Below are 24,091 nucleotides of genomic sequence, written 5' to 3'. Positions count from 1 at the left end.
ACTGTACTGTAATGTTATTGTATATCCATCCTTTTGTGGAAGAAAACACAAACTTTGGATGGATATATAAACATGAGAGTGCTCAGGTTGGATCTGGCATCCCTAAATATAGTGCATGTTTACACAATGCTTAACTCACTGTACATAGTTTGTAAATGATAGAGCTTTGTAGTATGATGCTCTCTTATTCCAAGCTCAGTGGCATAGTCACTAAACTTATCAGGGTTTAATTACTTTAATAGACTGACTAATAGATACTAATCCTCTAATAGACTGACTAATCATTAACATTTCACCTTTGACCTCACAGAGGGTGATTCCCTGTCTACCTCAGAACCTAGTGCTGTTGCAGGTAATGTCTCCTCCCACTGAGTTCATTTCTTTTGGCTGTATGTAACTTTGCTGTTTATGTTTGTTTGTTTTAATGTAGAGAGAGAGAATGACTTGATTACTTATGTTTATTAGCTTTTAACAATATAGTTTTGTTATGTTTATATATTTTAAAGTAAAAAAAAATACTAATTTATGTTAATCCCACTTCCTCCAGACACTACAGATTCACTGTGGTATTTTAACTTGGATGATGGTTCTATAAGGGTTCTTTATAAAAGTAAATGGAACCCTGAACACATGAAGAACCTATTGCATGACTAAAGGGTTCTTTGCATCATAAATGTGCTGGGGTTAGGTTGATGGAGAATTTGCTATAATTGTTGGTATACAGTACCTTTTAGAAATGGGTTCTATACGGCACCGCAAATGGTTCCTCTATTGTTACTTACAACAGTACTGTGTTTCCGATAGATCGTCCTGATCCTCCTCAGGACCTGGAGTTATCTGATCTATCGGCACGCTCTGTCCGCCTCACCTGGATCCCTGGCAATGAAAACAACAGCCCTGTCAGCGGTACAGTTCTTGCCAATTCATTACATTCACACACACACACACACACACACACACACACACACACACACACTATTATATGGGCATTACTTCAATAACTGGAATATTATTACATTGGCATTGGCCTGGGTTAAGGTTAGTGTTAGACAAGGCATTGATAAGAGTACCCATAAGAAGAGTAGTCCCATTCCATCCGGCAAATTACTCAACAAATAATATTTCTATAATGTATTTATTAATATAAATATATTTTAAATATAATAATGGGTATCAAATGTGTTGCATGAGGCTGTAAATAATCTCAGCAAATTACTGTACACTTTCTTACTGTGTAAAATTGTAGTAAATTCTTGTAAAACTATCCCAGCCACCTCCCTGCAACCTCTACAGAAGAAAACGAGAGTAAAATGAGAGAAACTAAGAGCATTGATTCAAATTCCACCTCTATATTAGCCGTCCTTTACCGGCTGGAGAGCTAACAGTCAGTTACTGAAACGTATTTATCTCCATGCCCCATCTTTACAGAGTTCCTTATTCAGTATAAAGAGGACAGGTGGAAACCAGAAGAATGGCAAAATTTGTCCAGTTACGCAGGCAACCAGAACTCAGTGACATTGCAGCTGTCTCCATTTGTGAACTACAAGTTCCGCGTCATCGCCATCAACAGCGTTGGCCCGAGCCAGCCTAGCCGCCCCTCAACCAACTACAAGACCAGTGGTGCTCGTAAGTAACTGAGAACAAAGCAGGTTTTTGCCTGGTATTTATCCATGATTAATTATAATTATATAATAACCCGGATGAAAATTTGTTTTTCTTTAAGCCCCTGATGTTGCCCCTAGTGGTCTTAAAGGGTGGGGTACCAAGAAGAACAACATGGAGATCACTTGGCAGGTAATGAATGGTTTAGTTTCTAGAGATACTGATTATACCAGTTATTTCTGACCAGTTATTACACAAAGTATATTATGATACAGATAATGGTTTGTTTGTTTATTTATTTTTTTAAAATGTGGTTTCCTGAAGGATCCTGGACTACATATTTATAAGTGGGAAAATGTGTAGCCGCCACCCAATGCAAACTTGAACTTATGTAAATTAAAATAAATCATAAAAATCCAATCACATTTTGATATGTACTATGTGGCCCATAATTTAAATATAATGTCAGTTACTATGTGCCCTTCATAGTCTAATCTGATGCACTCCTTTTTATTTATCTATTCTCTTAGCCCTTATTGGACACGCAAAGGAACGGACCTGAGCTGCGTTATGTGGTGTCATGGAGGAGGAAAGACCATGAGGAGGAATGGAATACCATTACTACTACCAGCACAAAGCATGTGGTAGAAAATACAGAGACCTATGTTCCTTACGAGCTCAAAATCCAGGCTGTTAACGACTTTGGACGAGGCCCAGAATCAAACATGGTCATTGGCTACTCAGGGGAGGACAGTAAGTATTAGCATTTTTTTTTATCTTACCTTCGATATACTCATAGCCTCTGATTCACTTTTTGTATGTAACGTTCTCTTAGAGCCCTCTGCCGCCCCAGCTGACCTCAGGGTATCCAAGGTCAACAGCACCAAAGTGAATGTGCACTGGGTCCCTGTGGATCCCAGCTCGATTCACGGAGAGTTTAAAGAGTATAGGGTGAGTTCTATATTCTTGAAAATAATCTATCATTTAAGCTTGTGTGCACATAACTCAGTTTGGATGCGCAAACTCCATATCTGCAATTTCAATAACCTGGAATTTGCTAAATCACTTTAGCTCTTTTTTTAAAAAAAGCAATAGAATATCACGCCTACAACACAATCAAAAATGTTCCACAATTAGCCGTTTAGAGGGAACATCTACAATTGTGGGGAAACACAGCTCTAAACTCAGCACCATTTAAGGTGGAATGGTGTGTTTGTGGAGAAAGTAACAGCTGTTGTTTGTTGGTGGCTGAAGTGTAAATTGTCTGTAAGAGTTTATTCACTGTTTGAATTCCCAAAGAATCTCATTTGTAACTCGAGTTGTTAGTTTTATAGCACTGTCGCTAATGCAGTTAGCCGTCTCCAGAGTTTGGAAACATTTCCACCTTTAATGATCCGAAACAGCAAAGAAAAGTGTTACTCAACTATGGAGCAGCAGGAATAGAGCAACATCTTCATCTCGGTTCGTGCTTTTCTACGTTAGGAGTCTCTCCGTTGTCTATAACAACTTCAGATACCTTTGCCATGAGGCGAAAAAAATAGAATACCGAAGAGACTGTATTAGCCATGGTAGTATGAACACTGCTGTACATTAGTGAATCCAGGCACCATTTTACTGTCCACAAAACCATGCCACACCACTGCTGGGGTCAAAGGTACTTAATACGTGAGTATTTTAACTGAAGCTAAAGGATCCATGTTCACCTGGTAGATGTAAAGTGTTGACATTAGAGCCATTTAGTGTGTGCTTTAAAACAGCCCAAATACTGCTAACTTAAAGGCTGCCACATTAAAGAAGTGGAACTGTAGTCGGAGGAGAATCAAAGCCTAAGCCTGATCAGTACCACCTTCCAATCGTGTGAATTTGATGCAGTTCCAGTAAACGTCCTGTGAAAACAGGCCTGACATCTCCCACATTTCTTGCCTGCTTCCTCAGCTGCACTATTGGAGGGAGGCGAGCCTGGTAAAGGGCTTGAAGGTGAGCAAGGAGAAGAAGATGAAAGGTTTCTACAGCAGCGAGTCTCAGAACACTGGCATCCTGACTGACCTTGTCCCTTACAGCAAGTACAGAATGTACATGGCCGTAGCCAATAATAAGTTTGAGGGCCCACACAGCTCAACAGTGGAGTTTGAGACAAAGGAAGGCGGTAGGATATTTATTCATACTTTCTCTTTCTTTGATTTTGGTTTTGTGTTAATATTGATCCAGCTTTTTAATGTAATATCCATACATCCATTATTTTAGAGCTAAGATCATTTATATTTATGGAAGCTTTTGTTGTATATGTCACTATGTGGTTACATTTTTATTCAAAGAATGGAGGTAAATCAGTTTTTTTGTATATATATTTTAGTGATATTTGTCTGAATTTTGAATATATTAATTATATTTTATAAATAAATATTTAAATAAAATCTGAATATTTTATATTTCAATTATTTTTCTATGGCATTAGATAAACTTAAAATTTTGAGGTGGTGAAATATTCAGATTTGAAAAATTCCAGTGAGCTTTAATGTAATGTGCATGTAATATGCAATTATTTGTCATTGTACAACGGAATGTCTTCTGCATTTAACCCATCTATGGCAGTGAACACACACACACACATACACACACACACACAGAGCGACGGGGAGCAGTTGTTGGTTCAGTGCCTTGCTTTCAGCCGTGTTCCTGCAGGTCCTGGGGATCGAACTGGCAACCTTTTGGTACCGAACCCGGTCTCTAATCATTAGGCCATGACTGCCATAAAAAAAAAACAATACAAAAATAATTCATATATAAGATATACATACAATCATTCATTTATTCATTATCTGTACGTGCTTATTCAGTTCAGGGTCACGGTGGGTCCAGAGCCTACCTGGAATCATTGGGCGCAAGGTGGGAATACACCCTGGAGGGGGCGCCAGTCCTTCACAGGGTATAAGATATACATTCATTCATTCATTCATTATCTGTAACCACTTATCCAGTTCAGGGTCACGGTGGGTCCAGAGCCTACCTGGAATCATTGGGCGCAAGGTAGGAACACACCCTGGAGGGGGTGCCAGTCCTTCACATGGTATAAGATATACAGATAAATATAATTCAGTTATTCAAAATTTAGATTCAAATACAGTACTTGCCCTTGATTTAGCTCCATATCAAAGGCCTCTTTATGTATACCATTAAAACTTTGTTAAAGCCAAACAAAATTGACTTTAAAGTGCTGCTGTTCCCAGCCTTGGTGATGTGTTCACTGGGGTATTCCTTAAATATGCCTGTATATGTCTGTGTTATTACTGTAACAAAACCTGACAATTTATACCTGATCTGTTCAACAGTTCCAGGGGCTCCAAAGTTCTTCAAGATTGTTCAGAGGAACACAGAAACTATGTACCTGGAATGGGACAAGCCTCTGGAGCCAAATGGCATTGTGATTGGGTACACTCTCAAGTACCATACAGGTCAGTTCATTTAAAATCTGAAACATATCCCTGTATCACACAGATCCTGTGTAAAGTAACTGGCTGTTACTCAGGGCTTTTCCTTCTAATCTTGAGTTGTAAGTTACAGCTCCTACAGGAACGGATTATAAAACAAGTGAACCGAGTGTGCAAAGTGTTCTTCTGATTATTAATGTACTGCTTTGGCAGAAAGGGAAATATATCATTTCCCACTGGTATCCATCATTGCTTCATCATTTTAGCGCTGCAGCTACAAGACTAGCAATGTTATCAAACACTAAACATCCATACACACAGAACCTAGTGACAAATCCCTCTCTCACATTCACATTCACACACAAATTGTTCATATTCGAGGAAGTTAAATGACTTTAGATTGAAGTGTGACAAAGAGGAGTCTGAATTTAGCATAAGACCTGCTGTCTAAAGTGGATGTTGATGTTCTATTCATTTCTATTGTTCACAGTTAGATACATTTACTGTAGGCTTCACTGCTATGTCTGTGTCACCTAAATAAAGACCTGGATGCGGATTTGTGCCTGTTTTTATGGGAAAGATGTTGTCGGGCTGTTTTTGTAGAGTTGTGAGGCTGTGTATGAAGCTTTGCTCCAGTTAAAATATAAATAAACTAAACTTGGATACCAAATGTCATGTAATAACTCTATAACCAGTATTTCCTGGTTCAAGGTTGAAAACAGTTAGTATCTGTTATTTTGCAGGGTGTTTAATTGAATGAGAAAATGACAAATAAATAAGCAGTGATTCATTCCCTCTCCTAATTTTTGAGATTTTTTTTCTTTGGTTATTTTGTAGTCAATGGCACACAGGTGGGCAGTCAGCAGATCCAGAGCTTTTTCCCCAATGATACTGAATATACCATCCGTCTGCCCGACCCCTTCTCTCGCTACAAGTTTTACCTCTCCGCTCGGACGCAGGTTGGATCTGGAGAGGTCTACGCTGAGGAGTCACCACACTTTGCCAATGAAGGTGAGCTGTTATGTGTGTGCCACTGCCTGTGCACTTTGATACACGCGTTAGTTGTCAGTTGGCTTTGAGATCTAGAATAAAAACACGTGCACAGTTTAAGCTACCCTTCCTTACCCTGATTTAACCACAGCTGAGGGTAGTTAAGGACAATTAGGCACAGGGCAAAACAGAAACAAATACAATACTTTAATACAGCAATGGTCCATAGATTATTTAATGAAGCATTAATAATATGCAACAAATAATTCTCCTAGCAGAGTAATGTAATAAGAGTAGAGGCCAGAAAACCTTGTCTGTGTTTTAACACACTTAACAGAAGTCGGTTCGTGTGTATGGGGGTATGTGGGTGTATGGTGTGTAGTAAAACAACTCCACAAGATCCAGAACACAATTTTAGAAATATGGATTTCATAATGAAATAATCACCAAGTAAATGATATAACTGAGTTTTCCACTTTTATCTGAACATACTGGGGACCATACTGGGGGTCTCCTGACCCTTGAAAGCTTTTCCAGGAAAAAAAAAAGGCCCTTTGTCCTTTGCAGTGCAGGAGGAGCCAGAATAGGCTTTGTATTTAAAAAAACAAAACAAAACTGACGCTTATATTGAGGAAGACTAATTTGAAGCTAATTTTAAGTCGCTAACACTAGCTTGCATTATTAGTTTGTAGCTGAAGTTAGCTTAATATACGAAATATTGAAGTATATGCTTATTATTTTAATCCTTATATTGTAAATGAATTATTTATCTTTTTTTAATTACCTGAACAGAATGCGTTTGTAGTTTTTAAGCAATTTTAAGAGCTAGAGGATTATTTAAAAAAAACATTTGATTATAAAGAACTAGCAGGAAATGGCTCCTACGCACAGATGAAGCAATACCTGAGACAGGAAGTCAGGCTTCCTTCATATTAAACTTAAAATGCGTTATTTGTGTTTAGAAGGGCAAGTTTTCCAGAATAAACTGTTATTTTGATAAGTTTTCTATGCACCTAGCACTATAGAAAATAAAGAAATTAAATATTTAAGGTGAGTTTAATTGTGAAATCTATACATGACTATTTTTAACCAGTCTGTATTCAAAGCCTGTGAAAGGTTAATAGTTCAATAATAAGTAACTTCAGCTTGGATACATCGCTAACACGTGGCTAACATAAGGTTGTACAGTTACGTAACCCTTAGTATTCCTTAAGAGATTACATTTCCCAAGCAAAAATTCATGCAATATCATGAAGTACAGTTACAGCCCGTAGACACTGATACAAAGCTGAATCGGTTTCCAGTACAGTGTCACAGTCTCAGTGACATCTCTGTTTTCAAGTGCTGCAGCTTGTTTAAACTGAGATTTAGGTGAGAGCTGTGTAAAAGAGGCCCTTGGAGACACAGCTTTACTTCAGTTTACACTGAACAGAGGCATCTTTTGTGATAGTGAAATGCTATGAAGAAAGCTTTTCTCTGTTAGCTGACGCTATCGCTAGGACTTTCTATGTCAGGCTAGCTCAGTCTCCACACTTTACAGTTGCTAGTGGATCAGTCACTGAGAGCACAATCACCCAGTGTTCTTGTCTGTGGTCGTGTCTGTCATCTCCCTTCTGTTTTCTGTGTGAGAAAATGCTCTTTCCTTCTCTGTGTGTTTATCTTTGTCCTGTTTTTCTTCTTGCTTGCTCGCCATTTTGTGCTTCTAACTCTGCCTTTTGTGGTTTTTTCTCTCTCAGTCTGTTTGCTTTTTTTTCCTCAGTCAGCTCTGACCTTTCCCCTTTTCCTCGTTCTTCTCTTGTCTGTTTGTCTGTCTCTTTTCTCTCTCCCTCAATGTGAAAGGCTTTATGACTTCAGGTACTGACTCTGCAGGTGTAGGTAATGAGGTGCCTGCTTGTCTGCCTTGTCTTGTCTGTTTTCCACAACAGTGCAGTTGAGCACTTGGTACACAAGAAAAGTTTAATCCACAAGTTCTGATCCTATTACAGATTGATAGCCAAAATAAGGGTGGCATAATATGGACAAACTTATGATTATGCAGTTCTTCAATAAAGAGTTTACTGTATGTGGCCTAGACCTGTAGCAGCTTAAAGATCTATATTTGTTCAAATATTAATAGATCAGAATTAAAGAGCTTTTTTGGTACAGGGCCCTTTGCGAAGAAAAAAATACAAAATATATATTTTTAGGTGTGGCTTTGGGACAATTTGCATAAAAAAAATATGTACATAATGTTATACATGTAGAATAAATATGAAACATAAATACACAAATATAATATATATACATACATATATATTATTATTTTTTCTGTTGATGCAGTTGATGTGTTGTGATCGAATGGGAAAAACAAAGTCTGTTTCCAGATGTAAACCAGACTGTCACAAGGAGAGATTTGGGGTTAAACCTTTCCACATTCACACACAGAATATCACAATGCACTGTAATAATTTGATTAGATTTTTATTGTATTATGTTTGTCTACTCCCCAAATAAAAACCTGTTCAAATCTCATTTTCTCAGAACGCCTAAAATTTTTAAAAAAGTTTTTCATCCAATACCTGGTTTGGTTCCTTTACAATACTTTCTCATGTAAAATCAAGAAAAAAATCCCTATGATTAAGCGGAATATTTAACTTTGTTCTTCACCTTAGATCACAACACCTCTACTACTGCTTACCCCTTCAGTTATATACATTTATATAAAATAATATAAAATAATATAAGTTTTAGGTGCCTAAGATTTTGCACAGTCCAGCAATAATTCAAATTGGGCTTTGCATACAATTCTAATTAATTAATTAATTAATTAATTAATGACTAATTAATTGTCAGAATGATCAGCGTTTTACTGGTTTTGCACGTTTAGACGTATGAAGTGAAACTGCACTGTCTACTAATGGCTGTCTTTCTGTTCGCTGTCTATCCCTCTGTCTCAGTTCATATCACTGTGTGCTTTCAGGGATGGGACAAGTTTATGTAACTGCTGCTTTCTGACACTGGGATATTAGCTGTTACACTATTTACAGTTCACTTTACTGATCTGGATGTTTTTCTGGCTCCACTTATTCCTCTTTCAAGAATTAGCTCAAAATAGAAAATGGCACAGGATCCATATTATCTTTTGTTTCCTTATTCCTTCTTCCATTTGGCTTCCGATCCCTGATGGCACACTGCCATTTTTACCCCTGCTTTCTTTCCAGTCACATGACCGGTTTGACTGATCCCAGCATGCATTTCTGGATTTATCCTTAACCCTTTGAAGTCGAGTTATTACTTTTGTTTCATGATACCATTCAAATGTTCGAATGTGTTTCTTCAGCCTTATTCTGTGCACGGTTAGTCACTCATTGTGCATTTTATTTATATTCTGTGGTTAAAGGAACACTAGGCAAGATTTGTTTTTTCCTCCTAGGGCTCCCCCTAGTGTAATTCATTTTAACAGCACTGTACTGAGATCAATAGGGAGGAGGATGGTTTCCTACCCTCCTCCACAAGTTGCATAATGCAGTTTCTGCAGGGCTGAGCCCACATTACCCAAAACCCAAAACAACACAACAGAAATGTTTCATATCATTCAGAATATATATCTTTATATTATAAATGCAGAGGTGGTATGAATGATTTCTACACACACAAATTAAATGATTTAAGATTGAGTAATGTTTAATACTGAACTGCGCTGGGTTTCCCAAAAGCCTTCGAACAAAGACGATTCTTAAGTGATAGAGTGAGCATCAATCTGAACTCTCTCTCTCTCTCTCTCTCTCTCTCTCTCTCTCTCCCCCCTCTCTCTCTCTCTCTCTCTCTCTCTCCCTCTCTCTCTCTCCATGATCTTAACACTAAGAAGTTTTTGGGAAAACCAGGGCCTGCACCATAACTGCAACTTCTAAGGGTTAAACTACTTTCACGGGGAAATTATGTCTTCATAAATTTTTAGACATAGAGATTTCTTGGCAAATCTCTGTTGCCTGGCAACAAGTTGAGCAATAATAATAATAATAATAATAATAATAATAATAATAATGTGTTGAGCAGTGATCTTTCTGGGATTGTAGGGGCTTAAGAATGCCACCATCAATGTTCTACAACTATCACAATTTCCCTGGAGGAGAACAGGTGGATTTATTTTTTAAAAAGCAAAATCAAAACAGATTTGCCTCAAAGGCCTTGAAGCACCTGATTTAGTTTCCATCACCTTAAGATTTGAGCATGCTTCCTATAACTTCTTGCAGAGAAGTTTAGGAAATGTCCGTTTGTCGCATTGATGCCAGTACAAGAGGCTGGTTACATCTCATTTGCTGCTCACGCCATGCACCGCGGACGCCTGCGCTTCTGCCACTATTTTGATTTCATTTGTTGCTCCGGCCTCTTCTGTGTTTGGTCGTCCAGTGGATGTTGCAGGTAAGATTGCACCAAGCTGCTTGCTGATTGGCCGTTCGAACAGATAGCACACCTCCTCTGGATCTTGTGGAAAACATCTCCACCTGCTCGCCCTTGTCTTGGTTTTGGCAAAGTTCGTTATCACTGAGCGGTGAGGGGCTATCCTCGTGCAGGTATAACCTTTGCCACTAAAGGATCTTTAGCACGGTGACACTTGCTCTTACCTTTCACACACATTTCATCTTTTGTCTGTTGATTGTTTGCGCTGAGATGCTGGTTTGCTCAATCTCTGTTTTGGTGCTTGCTCAGTTGAGCTACTTTTGCATGAATTTTAACAAGGAAAGGTGCAGTTCTATGAAGTGCCTTTGTTTGTGAGGACGTATTTTGAAGATCTGAAGGTATATCAGGGATCAAATCGTATTTTAAAGATGTGAGGTAAAGCAGGACTACCTCTTTTCTTGCACGTGTGTAATACTGTATGGTGGTGGACGTGTTTCTCCTGATGGATTTCCCACAATCCCATTTGCCCTGAGCATGGTATTGAATGAGATTTGATATTTGGCCACATGGCGGCACTGTTGTACAATGTGAACAACCATCTTCTGCAACGATGACTATAAATTTTCTCTTGATTATTTCTCCAAACCTAAAGCCAGGCATACACTGTATGATTTTGGAAAACCACACAAAAATGACTTTGATGTGGCCAAAGCTTACACTCGGTGTCCTTAAGCTGTACAAATATAATCAATCTGATTGACCTGCCACATTTTGGACACTTTGTCCAATGACAGTTTCAAATAGCGTTAGCCCATTCACCACAGCTATGTGGCTGTAACTGAGACTATGTTGTTTACTCTGCAGAAATGCCGAAGGAACACTGGACGTATTGAAAAATTAATCATATCTAGGGACACAGCTGTGATAACTCTAACAATGACGGTGCATTGGGAACCTCTAATGTTAGATTTTCCCGTTTAAAGACTCAGAAACCTCCTAATTATGTACCTTGAAGATTTAAGGAACGTTTGACAGCTAAATATGTTTTTTGCAGTGGATTGAAAAGAAGCTGGATAATTATTACATAATCTTAATTGTGGTACCCTTCTTTAAATCCTCATTATAATGGAGACGTAGATTACTCAAGGAACAGAATCTATTCATCGCATAATAGGGACTAAAAAAGACCCCTACATATTAAACTACCTTACTTTGGTTTATTTTTCCAGGTGAAAAGAGAAAGAATCCAGGCATTTTATGCTGAATTTCTTTAAAATTTGGCTTGACCATCTGTGTCTGGGTAATGGTGTTTATTAATGGGTAGATATTCATTGAAGATTCCCAATAGATGTTGTAGGTATGTATTTATGTAATGCATGCAGTGTATTATAGGGTAAGAACACAGATGAAATAAACATCAAAGCAATGAACATGTTGCTAAATTAATCCTCCACCGTAAAGATCCCCTGATTACGCAGGAATACACAATTGTCCCCAGTTTTTGGGTGATTAGGCTTGCCCTCCCAAGCCATTGCTCCGTACCACGCTGCACCTGCATCAGGAAGAAGCAGCATAGCCACTGAACTTCTTTTTATACCACCATTATAATTGTTAACATCATACGTTTCATAAGACTTAATGATGGCAATCAAAACACTCAGTACAACACAATACAGTGTGATGTGATTATAAATATGTATCACTTTAATGTGTCACGTCTCTTTGTGACACTGTGTACTCTGAATGGATGAATGACCCATTAGTTTCCGAGTCACCAGCTCTCCCTCTGTAACAAGAAAATGTAATAACGGACCTAAAAAGGGTGGAAGATTGACGACTTTATTCACATCACACTTCACCCCCATATTTCTTGATTAAAATGAAGACAGAAAACCCTGAATCTGCCGCACTGGTCCTGCAGACACTACTGCTTTTTCCATCCACATATTGGTGTAAGGCTGGGCTTTGACAGCCAACAAAACAAGGCTTTTTGATTGACTAGATGCCAGAAACACACTGAGCTTGTCACTCACAGACACACCATGCTAGGACCGCCTTGTGTGTTCTGTGATGTAGCTGTGATGAGCCACCACCCCCAGTCTGTCATCAACACCAGAGGTTGTTCTCTGGCCCTATGTTGGTCAACATGATATTTATTTTAGGCAGGGAGTTGCTGAACTGTCCAGTTAAACTATATCCATGGCACTATAAATGATGTGGCTGGCTTCAAATGCTTTGCCGTCGTGTCAGTTAGAGCTGGTCCAAGGTAGTGATAGAAATCCACGATGAGTAAACAGGAGAGAAAACAAGAAAGAAATGTACATTTTTTTAATTATCCTACACACTGTTCCCACAGTGTTCCCTTGCTCCCTGTGTACAGACAGTGGTTGTGTTTAATTCTTGTTAGAAACCCACTGATTAAACATTTCTTAACTGCATTCAAGCAAACTGTGTTCTCATGAGAGGAACTGATGAGATTGCATTTTAACAGTTACCTGTTTTATATTATTAAGCACAAGCACCTGTACATTTTATTAACAAGAAGTAATACGTACGTCGTCGTAAAGGAACAGGACCTTGGGAACCCGTCTTTAATGCATGAATGCGCTTTTGTATAAAAATCTAAATGTATAAAAGTGCTGTTAGAAATCTGGGTTAGCCCAGTCCCAGCTGTGTTTAAGATCGTCAGCAACAGATACGCTTTCTAACATCTGGCTTGATAAATCCAGTGAAGCCATCTGTTTTTATGTTATTTTAAAATGAAACAGGAAAGCTGTACTCAGTAGAAAGGCAGTCATAGTCAGTATTAGTGTGGTTTTATGGACCGATGAGATGACTTGACGTTTTGCAAAAAGTGGAGAAGAAAACAAAGGTGAAAGGCTTGTGATTCACAGAAAAGCCTCCACACAACTTTCTATCCATTTCAATTCAAGCATCTAATAAAACGCTGTGATGTACACAGGGCACCAGAAGAAGTGTCTCAAACATCTGACCCTTTGAATACCTAGGGCTTAGGGCAGGAACAAGGAAAGGGCATTTGTTTCCAGCCCTCCAGTTACCATAGCTGTATACGAAACAGTTTCCTCAGTTAAATCAGGCTTATAAAGGACAGTATATGCCTGGCTTTTATGCGGTTACCCTTCTCTCCTCTCTGTTTGTGTAAGGTTGTGGGAATTCTATCCAACACTGCAGTCTGTGATCATCCTCTTGTTATCTCTGTCCATGTGTCTTTTGGTGCCACTATCTAGGCTGTTGTTGTTGTGCTTAACTACTGCTCTCTTCCTCTCTCAGCAATTGATTCTACAGATGCCTTGGTGTTTGCAACTCCTCCTCCCCCTCTTCCCCCAACCACCGTCCCGAGTACAACCATTAGAACCTCAACAACTACTACCATTGCCCCTACTACTGCTGCTACTCCCACTACTCCTGCTCCAACTACTACAACAACAACAAGTACAACTCCTACAACAACCACTACTACCTCCAGCAGCACAACCCTCCCCACCCCACCTTTCACCACCAAGCGGGTGGATAAGAACATGCTGGGTATTTCCTCAGACTCCTCAGGCGATTTGTCAGTGTAAAAGAACAAGTTAAATGTAAATGGCAGTCACAGCTACGAGCTAAAGCAGAGCTAAGCTTGACCCCACTGTTGATTTATTCATGGCAGACATATCCTTTCTAGTTAAAGTGGCCATTTTTTGACAGAGACTTGACGGATGCTTGCCCTACAACCTTTAGAAGGCACTTTCCCCAAATTAGTATTGACATTGATAAGAGTGTGTATCGACAGCAGCATTCACTTAGCTTTGTTATTGTTTTACGAGATTAAAAGACTGTCCCTAGAGAATTTGATTGTGAGGCTAAGCGGAGACTCTGACGCATAAAAAGAAAGGATTAAAGTTACGTGGCTCTAATGTGCTGATGTTGTAAGTATTAGACATTAATGTTACCTGTGGTTGGAATTTGTGAAATGTACTCCTCTCCTTCCTGTTCTGCTTAGCCCCACTTTTAAAGATCTGGAATCTGACCGTGGATGCTAACAGTGACTATGCTAACGTCAGCTGGAAGCACAACTTCCCTGTTGACAGCAGCGAGTTTGTGCTAGAGTACACACTGGACAGTAAGAACCAGACACACATGCTGAGGGCTTGTGAAGGGAGCACTCCTGTTTTTGATAGGAATTGCTGGAGACCCAAATCATCCCAGGATAACACACTATGTCCAAGCACACACACATGCGGTGTTATAGCAGGACAGCAGACTCAGCCGAACCCCAGCTACTTTTATGACATTATAAAAATGTGTGCTCAGTGTTGTGCTAAATAATGAAGCATTCATCATATCTCTCAGCTAAAAGGAGCACTGCTCAGCGAGTTGTTCACATCATTTTTGTATGTTTATACAGATAGCTATTCCAACCAGGCGCTTTTTGGAAAGAACAAAGGCGCAGTTCTCTGTTTTATCTAGTGTCTCCGAGGGATGAAATGAGCCTGCCACTGTGTCTCCTGTGGGGTTCGGTTTTGTGTCCTCAGCAGTCCTTGTAGTTCCCTTTAGGAAGCTCTTGTTCTCTCTGGAGGCTTGCAGGAACAGGGAGAGACTGGAGTAAAAATTTTGAGAGGGAGAGAGATTGAGAGAGAAAGAGGAAGAGAAAAAAAGCCAGAGCCTCTTGTGTAACTATCATTGGATAGAAGGTCATTTTGAAACGTTGAGCAGGGATCAAAATGACCCACAGAGCAGTTCCAATCTTCATTACACCACAGGCTTGCAGATATTATCTCTTGAAATATTTTTATTCCCTATTCCTTTAATGGCTACATAATAGCTTTAGCTTTTTAGCTTTTCTGGCTAATGTGCTGGCAAACCCTGAGGCTAGTAACTCTGAAACTTTTGTATGGCACTGGGTGATTACAACAGGGTGGTAAAGCATTTTTATGTGTTGTAAACACAAAATCTAAATTATTTTCTTTATTATTAGCATGTTACATAAGTAGCAGAGGCCCTTTGCATCAGCTAGCTAACGGCTAACCTCAGTCTCCCTCTGTTATATGCTCTCTCTCTCTTTCTCTCTCTCCTTTCATTTATCTATATCTCTCATCGCTGATGGATCACTATTGTCTGCCCCCACTCCTTGTGCCTTTTACTCTATAATCTTTATCTGGCTCTCCCACAAGTGCTTAGCTTGGCTCACAGTTGCTTGCCAATGAGAGTTTGCATGGGCCTGGCCGGCACATCTAATGCACTCTATATCTCTGCCGTATTTTCATAGTCTGGTTAGCAGATGTTTGTAGTGCTGAGGGATAATGAGGGGGTTAATGTATCAAGCCCAGGTTCATCTCTAGGGGGCTATTATAATCATATCCTCGACCTTGAAACATGCATTTGAGGGCACAGTGATGCAGTCGTACACTGAGGGAGTGTAAAAGCAGACCAGCTAGAGGTTTCATCCAAGCGGAGCTCGCACATCATTCGAACCCTCTGTTGTGCATGGAGGAACAGGGGGATAGATTGGATGTCATGGAACTACATCGACAAGCTCGCACAGATATGCACACATACGCAGTGTAAAGTAACCTTGGCACAGGCATCTATCCCCACAACACAGGATATTGACTCCATTCTGCCCTCCGTTCCTTTCTGTCTCTCTGCCCTGTGCATTAGCTGGCTGCTGCATGCTGTGTGTGTGTGCGTGCCATGATGTGTGATAGGGTGTGAAACTGGACAGAAGAATTATTTAACAGATGTAGAGTAGTTTTACTTTGAGGTCTATATATTCAGCCATTCTGTCTTATTCTACTCTCTTCTGGGGTCAGATTTGAGTTGGAATGTATTACGAGTACGAATAAGTTTTAGAGTGTTCGTGTAAACTATAACTGTAATTCAAAATTCAAACATTCTCCTGCTCTTTTGTCATTTTATCATAACTCCTGCGTAGTGTTAAAAATGACAGTTTCAAAGTGGTTCTGAAAACGAGAAGGATTTATTAGTCACTGCATTTGTTATGAGCTACAACAAAGACAAACTGCTGCAGAAGCGTGTGCATGGATTTGTTCTGTTCTTCAGGATAATATTGTTTGTGTGAGTTTTGGTTTTGATGATTTAAAAAGTGATTTTGGTGAATTTAGTTCACTAATACTTAAAATACAAATGAATATCTACCTTAAATTATATATATATATATATATAAAACTATTGTCAAGTTTAATACCATGTAGCAGTTACAATAAAATGACAAGAGTGGGAGAATATTTTGAAATTTAAATTACAATTACCTCCTCCCAAAAAAAAAACAAAAAAACTTCGAAGCATATTTGTACACCCAAGAAAAAAATGAGGTGATAAACTGAGTGTGATATTTTTAAGCAACACATCACAAGCTCAGAATAAGTGGTGATTCATGGATATATCCAGGACCAAGGACTCATTTAGTGAGGGGCAATGCCTCACCAACCAATAGATAGTCCTATGTCCCACTAAATCCATTACTTTTTGTTCATGATTACACAGTATCAAACGGCAAAAATTTTGTTGTGTGCTATTGCTATCCCGTAGAATGTTAAATCAGTTATAACTGGAAGATGTTTGAAGATGTAAAGTGACCTGCTAAAGACTGTGAGTAAATTGGAGACAGTGAGTAAATAGGACACTGTCCATTTTGCTTTCACACAGAGTTTTTGAATTTGCTTTGAAGTGCATTTGTGGTACATTAAGGAAATGGCTTGTGCTGTATTATACTCTCTTAATAATAAGGGCGCCAAAAAGGGTTCATTTGAGCAATGCCATGAATTAGCCACTTTTGGTTCACTATAAATGTCCATTAACTTTATTTTTCTTTAGAGAACTCACTTTTATTTTTTTAATATACACTGGATGCAATAGGAAAACACTTCTGATAATGTATTGAAGATGGGAGTAACGTCTGTGTATGTTTTGGTTGTTGGAAAATGGGAAAAGACTCATTACCGGTTTTCAGTTCAAAATGAGATAGACTCAACCGTTGTCTGATTTTCGTGTTGAAATGGTAAACGGGGATCGACTTGTTATCTGATTTCTGATTTGAAACCAGAAAAGAAAACCGCAAGGAGCTCATGGCTCGTTCCCTTGCTGTATGTTTTAACCAGCCCTAGAGACGTAGATTGGACAGAGTCAGAAGAGAGTCATGGTTAATCCACTGTTGATAGTGGGTTCAGAGCCGAGTGATATATGATACATGTGTAAACAAAGTCCAGAATTTTCTGTAGAATGTGTTCACAAACTGAGACTGAGTCAACTCCAAGAGTTTCGACTCTCTGAAGCATTGCTCAAGAGTTCATCCGGAACCTCAGACTCACAAAGAATCGATTCTTTAGGAGTCAAGTCCTCTTCATCAACTGCTGCTCTCAGTGTGAACAGAGACACTTCTCATTGGGACGATGGCTTTGGAACTACACTCTGAAAATAATTTTGTACATTTCCAGAAAGAAGTTTTCTTTTTAGAGCTGGAAATAAAGTCGACTCAAGCCATTTTAGACAAAAATCTCCTCACACTCCTAAAGGAAAATCCCATTTCTTCCCCATAATCATTCAGTGGCAGACATGGCTGTGAAATAGTCTTATTTGCCATGTTTAAAATGATTTCCGAGTATGGTTCACGAGCCATCTCGCTGAGATGTGAACAGTGAGACCAGCCGGTTGAGTTGCCCTGACAACAGCCACAGAAACAAACAATGAAGCATTGTCCTGGTTTTATTCCCCTCTATTTTTTTTCTGTTTTCAAATCAGAAGTCGGATAACAGGACGTTTTCCGTTATCCATTCCAACGTGAATATTTGACAGCTCATTTCCCATTTTCCTCATTCTTATTTTGAATCAAAAGTCAGATAAAAGTAACTTCCCATTTTCCATGTTCTTGTTTCATAACGAAAATCAAATGGCCATAATGTGCACTACACTGACGCTTCTGCTGCTATGATGTGGACTTTTGAAGGTGGGCTTTTGAAAAAGGGCTGTTTGCTGTTAGCTTTCTTCCTCTTGCACTCACACTCTCGGACAAATTGTCACCCTCGAGAGTACATACCTTTAGTTAGGGAACACAACTGGACTCTAACAGCACTGCTGTACCTTTAAAGATACACTACACTGTTTCTACCTTTAGCGGCAATAATGAACACATAAATTGTACATTTTTTTCTTATCTGAGAGTGTACCTGCTAGAAGTAATTATAAGCCACACCCACAAAACCCACTCTAAGCGAAGCTCATCCTACTTTCATGTTTAGAAGTGATTAAAAAAGTGAAATTCTTGTTGGAGAATTCCTTTAATGAGTCACAGACCCTTTCAGAACCTTTATTTTTAAGAGTACAGTGGCTTTGGGCAGTAGGTATGGCAAAGATTTTAAGCCAAACTGTGTGCTGCTGCACTTCATTTCAGCACTGTTGCATGCTGTCAGATCATGGAAGCTTGCGATGAATCCCTGAAGTCATGCTCATGTCTTCACACCATTATGGAGACTCTGATCTCTGGATACACACTTCGTGTTTCGTTGGTGATGTGTAGTTTCCACTGAGATGAGAAAAGGTCTGTGGATGGTTGAGACTGGGTGCATCTCTTTTTACTCATAAGCCCATTGTTTCTTTTTATCACTCCCCCTTTGGAAGTATTAAGTAACAGCTCAGCATCAAAGGCTTGTTACATATCGGACTGTTGAGATCATTCTTGTAGTTTCCCGGAGCTGGGCTTTGATATGAGCCGTACAAGGACTGTCCAGAACTTGGCCGGCAGCACCGTTTGCTATCGCTTCAGAGAATAGTCTCGTTTTTGATCATTTTCTCTGGAGAACTAGTCTGTGACCACAGACAGAATGCTCCCTCAGCAGTGCGCTAATGAGAATTCTTCTGAAAACTTTTGTACTGCCTTAGTCTGCCTCCTAAACTCTTTAAATGGCTGTTCAGTTCCGTGCTCACTCAGAGATAATTTACTGGAGGGTGGAGCTAACCAGTCTCAATCAGCCTGGCCCCATCTCATCTCTCATCTGTTTGCAGTTGTTGTTATCACAAGTTGCGCTCTCCTGGTTTGATGGACACTTGTCTTATGTCTCCTCCTCCGAAGGTAATGGCTCTATGAAAAATGTGCAGTTCACAAACCCACCCCCTATTAAACTGGCTGGGCTGATAGCTGGGGCCAAGTACCGACTGCGTGTATATTCCCATGAGCAGCCTAGCATCACCAGCGAGTATGTCACCTTCGAGACCAGTGGAGGTGAGGGCTGACCTGATACCAGACAAGAACTGGGGCTTAATAGTGAATTAAAAATTGATTATTATTTATTTATTAATCTTACAGGGCACATATCGTTGTGTAGGGCTGGACAATAATTCAATATTAATATATATATCACAATTTAAAATGTTTTGATAACAATATGATGATGACCAGAATTCAGAAATATAGTGTGTCTTCCTTTGCTGCATTAACTGTCTCTACCCTTCATGCTTTAAAATAGATGTTTGTAGAAATCTCTTTATTGATTTGATGGCATTCAGTCATGAGAAATGTAGGTGAGGTGAGTTAAAGCAGATTTATACTTCTGTGTTGATTGACGCAGACCCTACAACGCTGTGAGCGTTTATACTTCTGCGTTGGTGTCTGCGTCACTCTGCAGTTACACTGCCACACCACTAGGGCTGAATAGCAAACCTCTGTGTGTGGAGAAGAGGAGTTCATGTTCCTGTACTACTTCTGTTCAACTTCAACGACTTCTGTCCGACTGCTGACCAATCACAATCTGTGTTGACACGTTGACTCTGGCATAGGTTCAACGCAGAAGTATAAATTGGGCTTTAGTGATTGGGCTTTAGTTGGATGATTATTTTTTAACACAATGCTACTCAAACTCATCCATCACTCCAGATAAACACTGTTCCCTTTTAATGCTTTAAATCAGTTCTGTTCAAGATTCATTAGCAGTTTCTGAAAGCTAATAATAATAATAATAATAATAATAATAATAATAATAATGTTGATTTATATTTTTACTCGTTTTATGCTGGGTAAATGGCACAGTTAATGAAAGTGTGTGCGATAATCATTAGTTTCGGTTTGCCGTCTGCCTGGAGGCCCCTGCAGCTGAAGTGTTCTAGCTCTGTGTTTGCTGTGATTCAAAGAAATGTTCATCATTTTAAATGTGACTGTAGCGAGGGGACAATTTAACAAGCCACAGACATTTCCTTTGAGAGTACTGTAATTCAGTATGTGGGCTGTGTAATATCACTGGTTTTAAACGTACAGACACTGCCATTGTGGGTGAATAATTGCAATCATAATGACATAAGCAGTTCTGTTTTATACGTGAATAATAATAAGCAATGGACTTATTCTCAGCGTTTCGTAGACGAATGAGTCAATTAAAGCCTTGCCTTCAGATCTGTCACCTGTTTCATTGATTGTGGTGTGGCATTCCAATCGATAAACAAATAGTGTTTTTCTTTCCTCGTGAAAGCTGTGATCATGAAAGGTGCGTGTGCCTCAGGTGTGCTACGTTAGATGAAATCTCCCACGCCGGGTTCTGTAATAACATGCGGAACATAATATCGATCTTCTATCTCCTGTTCAGCACTGTTTCCCCTGTGGCGTGGGCTGGTTTTTGTTATCATGCTTATTAAATGTGTATGCTCCATACGTCTTTCGGCCATGATTAACACATAGATGTTGGAAAACACATTACATTTACCTGTGATGGCAAAGGAAGATTGCACATGCTCAGCAGCTAATATAATAAAACGCTGGTAAATAAGATTACATTCTAGGGTTTATTCAGTAGAAAAACATTGTGTTGATACTGATTTTAAGGAGCTTAAAACTGATGTAACTGGCTGATGTAACTTGGTTCTTGGTAAAATGTACTGAATGATATGATTTTCTTTAGTAATCTTCACAGAATCCTTATAATTATTTTTATTTTGTTTAATTGCCTTTCAATTTCTCGTTTTACGTCAGTTCTTTTCTGAAAGCCTTGTTAAATATATGTTTATATCAGTGGCGGATGCTGGTCTTTCAAGGAGGGGAAGCTCAATTTTGGCCTACATCATAAAATGTGTCAGTTTATTTATACGTAAATTCTACCCTCCGTTCCTTTTCAAGAAAATGATCTGTGACCCTGTCGTACCAACAAGGCGTCTTTTCCAGGGACTTGACTAGTGTCCTCTCAATGGCCAGCAGAGCTAGGCTGCTTAAACGGCCTTGGCCCATGTGAAGTGTGTCCGCCTGTGCTCCCACAGATCTTTACACCAAAGGATCGCTGATTCGCTCATTTCGCTGTCAATCAAAAAGGGATTCAGCCTCAGACAGATCATCCAATCATCATGCAGAAGCTGAGCATCCGGGCCAGCCGAGGCCAGCCCACTGCCCCATAGACCCCCAGAGACGCTGAGTGTCCGATGGGAGGGACAAAGCCCAGCATTTATCCAATCACTCGTTTCGTTTCACTGCACTTCGCTGCTTCGCTATTGAACTCTGTGGACGCTCAGCGTCCTCACTGTTTAAAGCACTGTGAAACTGCGGGAATGATTGAGAGGAAAGCTGCGTCTTTACCAGTGATAAGAAGCTGATTCTGAACAAAAGTTGAGCGCGTTGCATATTTATTCAATGACATGTACACACAACAGTATATATTTGATCACTTATTTTTTTTTACATTTTATGGGAAGTTGAGCTTCCCTTGCAGTCTTAGAGCAATCCCCGCTGGTTTATAAACAGTTAAAGTTTGGGCCTCTGTGTATTACCAATATTAACTCCCCAGATACATACTGCAATTTTCTAGGTGCATTTTTGCAGATACTGATCAAACGACTTTACAATTGTCATCTAACCTATATATCAGAGTTTGTAAGTACACTAGACAGGAGCATTTAACACAACCTCTTTGCCATAAGGTTGTAGTAATTAAGTGCTGAGAAAATGAAAGAACACAGTAGGAACTGAAAAGGCGAATTTAAGGGACGTGCTTCCTTTACTGAATTATTATTATTTTATTTTAATGGTGACTCATTATCACAGTGCAGGGATTGATAATGCAGGTCTTAAAAGTGGAATGAAGAGTGCATTATGTTTTAGATAAAGGGTGTTTCTTTGTGAATCATGTACCTGCTGCAACATTATCCCATTCATTGTCGATTTTATTTTGATTTGTAGTAATATTTTTCAAGTATGATGATAAATAGTGCATCTAGGAAACAATTTCATGTTGTCTTCTTTCTCTCTCTCTCATTCTTTCCACACTCTTCCCCGTGTGTGTGTTTTTTGTGTAATAGCCTACAGCAAGGACCAGGTGGACATCGCCACGCAGGGTTGGTTCATCGGCCTCATGTGTGCGATCGCACTCCTGGTGCTCATCCTGCTCATCGTTTGCTTTATAAAGAGGAGCAGAGGAGGGAAATATCCAGGTAAAACAATAAGGCCAGGTTGTCATCGAAACTAGGTTTTAGTTACGTACTGAAGGAACCAAATTCATTTCATTTCAAACCAGATGCTCTACTCCAACGTTTAAACATTTTTAAATATTCATTTTAATTTGTTTGTTCACGTTCATGTGGAAATTGAATGTTTAATTTCACTGATTGTGATTTTGTTGCAATTAACAGCTGCTGTTTCAACTTGGCATTACAGTGTTTAATTAGAATATAACTGAAGAGAAAAGAGGCAATATGTCTTCATGTGAACTAGGGCTACCTACTGAGGTCATAGCTCTTATATTACTCCCTTCATCACTAACTATTCATACAATACGTATGATCATTCCAAATAAAGATGAGGTTTTTATTAAAACCATTATGTATTTTTTGGCAGAAAGGCTGGAATATTTCAGAATACTTTCCATAAATGCATGAATAATTAGATGATTATATGTATAGCTTATTATAGTCATATGGTCAAAATAAATGTGAAAAAAGGTAAACATTCCCTACAGAATTACAAATTAAGAAGTTATTGCTTACTAAAATCAGAAGAAAAATTAAATATATGATACGCCATCATTTTAACACTACTTTTATGTTTTTTATCCCCAATATTTTAAGCTAAGGAAATTATAACTGATGCATAAAAGTGTGCTCTGTAAAGACTGTGTACTTATTGTCACTTCGTAAATCAATACACATTTGAACAGGTTTCATTTGACTGTAAATGTGTTGCTTGTGGTGATTAGACTCTATTAGACCCTATGAAATTCACTAATTTAAATCAGTTGAACCTGTTTATTTCCTTATAGAGTTAAATCTTCAGCATTATTCTGAACCCATTTTCCTTCCAATCCTCAGTGAGAGATAAAAAAGACCTCCCTTTAGACCCTGTGGACCAGAAAGACCAGGATGGATCGTTTGATTACCAGTGAGTATGTCTCCTGCTCTAATGATGACTTCAGGGATGAAATCTGACATTAAAGGGGCCATATCATGGAAATGTAACCTCCTTCACTTGTAGGATATAAATACCATATACAAAAGTAACATTTGCTTACCACTTCATACGGTCCGTTTTATGAAATTATTCTATACAACACAAAAAAAAACAACACACTTAAAAAAAAAAAAAACAACACACTTATACATCCAGCTGTTCACCAGCAATTCTGGACATTTATATTAAGCTTATCTGAAGCCCAACACACTGCAACTGATCTGAACATAACTCATTTACATCATGTCAGTTTTGAAAT

General features: G+C 39.0%; 1 protein-coding gene across 13 annotated transcripts in view; it reads left to right on the top strand.

The window, feature by feature from the left end:
- Positions 1-24,091, top strand: part of nfasca (neurofascin homolog (chicken) a) — a 121,530-nt gene that overhangs the window by 84,333 nt on the left and 13,106 nt on the right. For 6 of the 13 annotated variants that reach the window (XR_010802606.1, XR_010802607.1, XM_066670615.1 and 3 more), the window contains 15 exons: positions 311-352; positions 805-906; positions 1,429-1,626; positions 1,724-1,794; positions 2,133-2,355; positions 2,438-2,553; positions 3,538-3,748; positions 4,932-5,054; positions 5,868-6,041; positions 7,860-7,895; positions 13,692-13,946; positions 14,404-14,523; positions 19,489-19,638; positions 22,689-22,820; positions 23,694-23,763. Coding sequence is in view for 11 of the 13 variants with exons in the window: in XM_066670615.1 (XP_066526712.1) it covers positions 311-352; positions 805-906; positions 1,429-1,626; positions 1,724-1,794; positions 2,133-2,355; positions 2,438-2,553; positions 3,538-3,748; positions 4,932-5,054; positions 5,868-6,041; positions 7,860-7,895; positions 13,692-13,946; positions 14,404-14,523; positions 19,489-19,638; positions 22,689-22,820; positions 23,694-23,763 (2,023 nt within the window). In the remaining 2 variants the exon portion in view is untranslated. The remainder of the gene's footprint in view (positions 1-310; positions 353-804; positions 907-1,428; positions 1,627-1,723; positions 1,795-2,132; positions 2,356-2,437; positions 2,554-3,537; positions 3,749-4,931; positions 5,055-5,867; positions 6,042-7,859; positions 7,896-13,691; positions 13,947-14,403; positions 14,524-19,488; positions 19,639-22,688; positions 22,821-23,693; positions 23,764-24,091) is intronic. The other 7 variants (XM_066670619.1, XM_066670618.1, XM_066670616.1 and 4 more) reach the window with 3 other exon arrangements.

The sequence above is a fragment of the Hoplias malabaricus genome, chromosome 5 (assembly GCF_029633855.1).
Source record: "Hoplias malabaricus isolate fHopMal1 chromosome 5, fHopMal1.hap1, whole genome shotgun sequence".
NCBI lineage: Eukaryota > Metazoa > Chordata > Actinopteri > Characiformes > Erythrinidae > Hoplias > Hoplias malabaricus.
This window is presented reverse-complemented; position numbering and strand designations above follow the sequence as displayed.